A 4,697-nucleotide genomic window follows, 5' to 3' on the forward strand; every position below is an offset into this window, starting at 1 on the left:
CAGTGCCCAAGGCCGGGCTGGACATTGGGGCTTGGAGCAGCCTGGGACAGTGGGAGGTGCCCTGCCCATGGCAGGGGTGGCACTGGATGGGCTTTAAGGGCTCTCCCAACCCCAAACCATTCCATGGGTTATGAACGCACCCCCCACACCCTCCTGCTGGCACCTTGTGTGCTCACAGCACATCCCTGCACGCACGTGTGGGCACACAGGTATGGACGCACGCAGAGCACACAAACATCCATGTTCTCACACACACACATACAGGGACACAGACACACAGAGACACACACACACAGAGAGACAGACACACACACAGACACAGACAGACACACAGACACACAGAGACGCACACACACACACTCTCACAGGCCCCGCCCCCCCACGCAAGGGCCGCTCCCATTGGCTGCCCTCTCCCGGGAGGCGGGGCTGCCGCACACGGACCAATCATTTGTCCCCACCGCTGCTCCGCGGCCGCCATTTTGTGTGCGGGCGCCGCCATGCTTGCTGAGGGCGGCCATCTTTGCCCCCCGCCCCTCAGGCCGCCCCTGTCCGAGGGGCCGGGCGGGAGCAGCTCTGGGCACCCCCCGAGCCCCCTGCGCGCCCCAAACCGGCTCCAGCCCCAGCTGTCGCGTCCCGCACCCCAGAGCAGATCCCACCTCCATCCCAGGGCCATCAGCGCTGCGGTTGTTGTTTCCTCTCATTTTTCTCCTCCTTTATAAAGTGCCGCTTGTACGTATTTACAAAAGCAGGTAAAACCTCGGGCCGGGCACCCACCTCTGCTGGGGCTGCCCCAGCCCGGCCCGGGCCCTTCTAGTGTTCATTGTGCAGGTGAGAGGTGACAGGTGACCCTGCACCGGTGACACCGCACCAGGGACAGCCTTCATCAGCCCGCTGGGGTCTGGGACACGAGAGTCCAGGATGGGGACACGGGTCCAGTGCAAGGAGACAGGGTGGGGGTCACCCCCTCCCCAGAGCCCAGAGGCCCCCAGTGCAGGGGACCCTCCGGGCTCAGAGTGTGGCACCGCGGTGGCCAAGGACACGGTGGCTGAGGACAGTCAAGGACGTGGCCCCGCTCAGTTGATGGTGCTGCTCCGGCTCTCTCCCTCAGCGCCCCTGGTGCTGCTTTCGGGGGTCCTGGCGCTGCTCAGCCCCTGCAGGCCAACAGCACCTGCTGCTGTTGGAGGAAGAGGAGGGACAGGTCAGGAGAGATGGCAGTGTGGGGTGACTCACACGTGGTGGCCTGGCCCTCCTGGGACTCTTCTGCTAGCACCAGGGGCCTGACCCAGCAGGGCCCCACGCAGCACGAGGGGTCCGTCCTGTTCCCCCACCCCAGAGCAAGGCACTGGCACAGAGAGGCAGAACAGGCACTGAGCACGGGTATTGACTCCCCAGCCTGGCAAAGGTCACCCCACCGTCCCCCACGTTTGCTGCCAGCACACGGAGCTGCCCCGGCACCCCTTGGAGCCCCAGGGCCAGCATGGCCATGACTGGGCCAGGGGGTGTTGACCCCCCAGAAGGGCACAGCAAGCAGACACAGCCCCTCTCTGGGGGCAGCAGCAGAAGCAGGACAATGGCCCTGCCCCGTGTCCTACCATGAGGGTTCCCCTGCGAGCGTGGCCGCAGCCAGCCCAGTGAAGACAGGGCTCCCACCGCTGCCCCACTGGGGCCATCTGCAAAGACACTGCAGCTTTAGCCCAGCTGGCACTGGCCATGGGGCTCCCAATGCCCCCAGCCCCATGCCAGGCCGCTCCCAAGCCCTCAGCCCCACTCACAGCGGATCCGGATGGGCCACACCATGATGCAGCAGAGAGTGGCAACAGCGGCAACGGCGATGCCGCCGGTGACCAGCACCATCACCCAGCGGTAGAAGCCAACACAGGCAGGGCAGCACAGCTCAGTCCTGTGGGGACAGGCAGGGATGTGACTGGAGGCTGGGACTGGAGCCCCAGGCTATGGACAGTGGTCCCATGTCCTCAGAGTTAGGACTGGTTCCCAATGGGATGAGAGGGAAAGGCCCAGGGCAAGGAGATCCCCAGGGCATGGCTCGGGCCCTCGTCCAAGGCTGGGAGAGAAGGTGAAGAAGGGTTTAAGACAAATCAGAGCTGGAGAAGAGAAGGCTCCAGGGAGAGCTCAGAGCCCCTTCCAGTGCCTAAAGGGGCTCCAGGAGAGCTGGAGAGGGACTGGGAACAAGGGCCTGGAGGGCCAGGACCCAGGGAATGGCTTCCCAGTGCCAGAGGGCAGGGCTGGATGGGATCTTGGGAAGGAATTGTTCCCTGGGAGGGTGGGCAGGCCCTGGCACAGGGTGCCCAGAGCAGCTGGGGCTGCCCCTGGATCCCTGGCAGTGCCCAAGGCCAGGCTGGACATTGGGGCTGGGAGCAGCCTGGGACAGTGGAAGGTGTCCCTGCCCATGGCAGGGGGGGGACAAGATGAGCTTTAAGGTCCCTTCCAATCCAAACCATTCTGGGATTCTATAAATCCAAGCTGGTTCCCACCCATGCCTCTTGCTCCAACCCTGGAATATTTCCTTGTGGCCCCTCAGCAATGGGGAGTCCCAGCTCTGCAGAGACGCTTACGGGCAGGGGTGCAGGTTCTGGATTGCCATCACAGCCAGGCCATTGGCCATCTTGTCCGTGAAGCTCATGGCACCGTAGACAAACGCACTGCTGTGCTATGGGAGGAGAGGGAACCACGCTGTGCCATGCTGGGCTAAGCAGCGCTGTGTGCCCTCTCATGGGCAGAGCCCTCACTGCAGCAAAGCAGCAGAGCCCGGGGCACAGCACTCATGGGGCACAGCACACCGGGGTTTCCCAGCAGAGCCCCCTCCCAGCGTCTCCATCCCCCAACCCTAACCAGTGCCCACCCCAGCCTGTGCGTTCTGAACCTGCCATGACCCCCCCACTCCATCGACCAGGAGCAGCGGCCGTACCGTGTTGGTGCCGATGAGATCTGCAGTCATGGACAGGGAGGTGACCAGGATGGTGGCTGAGCCGGCCCCGAGCAACACGGCCAGCCCGTAGATCTCATCTCCCACCGGCCTGGCCAGGGCCACCCAGGAGGCGAAGGCCAGGACCACCAGGATGCCCACAAAGTAAGTCAGCTGGGATGGGGACAGGCAGAGGGAGAGGGGGGAGTTCAGACATCAGCTGGCACTCGGTGAGGGAGGAGCAAGCAGGGGGACCAGCACTGCCCAGGACCCATGAGGGACAGCCCTGGCTCTGTCCACGGTGTAGTTAAACAAGGAGACCCCAAAAGCAGGTCCTTGCTGTGCTCCAGGCTGTTCTGCAGCCCAAGGGTTGAGCCCCAGGCAGAGTTGTGGGAGAGTGTCTGTGAGGGCAGGGGACATTCCACTGGCACCCAACAGCACAGAGGGGACACACTGCAGGGTCCCTCCTGCTGGCACTGCAGACTGTGTGCCCACCCAGGCCAGTGTAGCCAGACCCCCATCTGCCCCTACCACAGGGCTCTGCAGCCCAGTCAGGCCTGCAAGGGACATGGTAACTCTGGGCCAGCATTGCCTTCCCCAGCCCCAGGGATGTGCAGGACAGGCCCCCGCCCCCATCCCTGCCCACCACTCCCAGTCCCAGTGGGACCCATGCTGCAGTGGGTGGTTGCTGGCAGAGAGTCCATGAGGGGTCCCTCCTCTCCAGCTCAGGTGTGCCAGGAGCTCTGCTCACAGCCAGGATTTGGCCCCTGGGCCTCTCCTGGGGTCAAACTCCAGCCTCTCCAGCACCCTGGACTCACATTCCGACCGATCCATTTGTTCACAGGCTTCATGAGGAATGAGGAGAGGAACCCACTGACGTACATCACTAGGGGAATGGTGGCAATGTACTTCTGCAAGGGACAAGGACAGGGAGGAGATGAGCCCCAGGCCATATCAGGACACTTGTCCACGTGTCCCTGCCCTGCACCCACCTTGGAGAGCAGCAGCGAGTTGGTCAGGTACATGGCGATGTAGGTCTGGGACAGGTTGACGATGAGGCGGGTGGCCATGTAAAGCACCGCGACCTGTGAGGGGCAGGGCCAGGGCATCACCACTCAGCCCGTGGGAAGGACTTTCCCTGCCCAGCTGTCACGGCACAGGTGCCTACCAGGAAGGGGATGGCCCCTCTGAGGTGGTGGATGGGTGCCCAAAACAGCCCCTCTCTCCATCCCCACCCGCACCTGGGCAAGTCCCTTGCCTGCAGGACATCCAGGGTGCCCAGGCAGGGCAGCAGCCCAGGCCAGGGGAGTCCCGCCCAGCCGTACCTGGTAGAAGGAGGGCTCCAGCAGCCAGTCCTTCCAGAGCAGCAAGGGGCCTGGGGGTTCCTTGTGCAGCAGCGGGGTGCTCTCCTCTGGCTCGAGCCGCACCCTTGGTGGGTATGGCTTCTCCTTGGTGCCCAGGTGGAAGATGAGGGAGAACACGGCCCCCAGCCCCACCACGATGAGGGCCAAGTTCTGGTGAGGCAGTGGGGGTGAGCACAGCAGTGGGGGCAGCCCATCATCAGCCCCCCAGCAGTTTGGAGGGTAAGAAGGGGTTCCCAACCTCCAGGGAGGGCTCAGCGTGGCTCTTGCCCAGTTGGTGAGGTTTTAGGGCACTGCCCCCTGACTTCCTCCAGTACCTCCCCAGCTGAGCCATGGGAAGAGGGAACCCCAGGGACTGTGCCCTGTCACTCACCCGAAACACGGGGATGTCCTGGGGGCCCAGGTGCTCCAGG

General features: G+C 64.0%; 1 protein-coding gene across 1 annotated transcript in view; it reads right to left on the reverse strand.

Annotated features, from left to right (window-relative positions):
- Positions 1–684: 684 nt before the first annotated feature.
- Positions 685–4,697, reverse strand: part of MFSD12 (major facilitator superfamily domain containing 12) — a gene marked incomplete at its 5' end in the record, with an annotated part of 7,355 nt that continues 3,342 nt past the window's right edge. The window contains 9 exons of the mRNA XM_017739013.1: positions 685–1,174; positions 1,593–1,670; positions 1,773–1,900; positions 2,574–2,668; positions 2,927–3,097; positions 3,742–3,834; positions 3,916–4,008; positions 4,249–4,437; positions 4,658–4,690. Coding sequence (XP_017594502.1) covers positions 1,074–1,174; positions 1,593–1,670; positions 1,773–1,900; positions 2,574–2,668; positions 2,927–3,097; positions 3,742–3,834; positions 3,916–4,008; positions 4,249–4,437; positions 4,658–4,690 — 981 coding nt within the window. The remainder of the gene's footprint in view (positions 1,175–1,592; positions 1,671–1,772; positions 1,901–2,573; positions 2,669–2,926; positions 3,098–3,741; positions 3,835–3,915; positions 4,009–4,248; positions 4,438–4,657; positions 4,691–4,697) is intronic.

This window comes from Corvus brachyrhynchos, unplaced genomic scaffold (genome assembly GCF_000691975.1).
Source record: "Corvus brachyrhynchos isolate BGI_N302 unplaced genomic scaffold, ASM69197v1 scaffold130, whole genome shotgun sequence".
Classification (NCBI taxonomy): Eukaryota; Metazoa; Chordata; class Aves; order Passeriformes; family Corvidae; genus Corvus; species Corvus brachyrhynchos.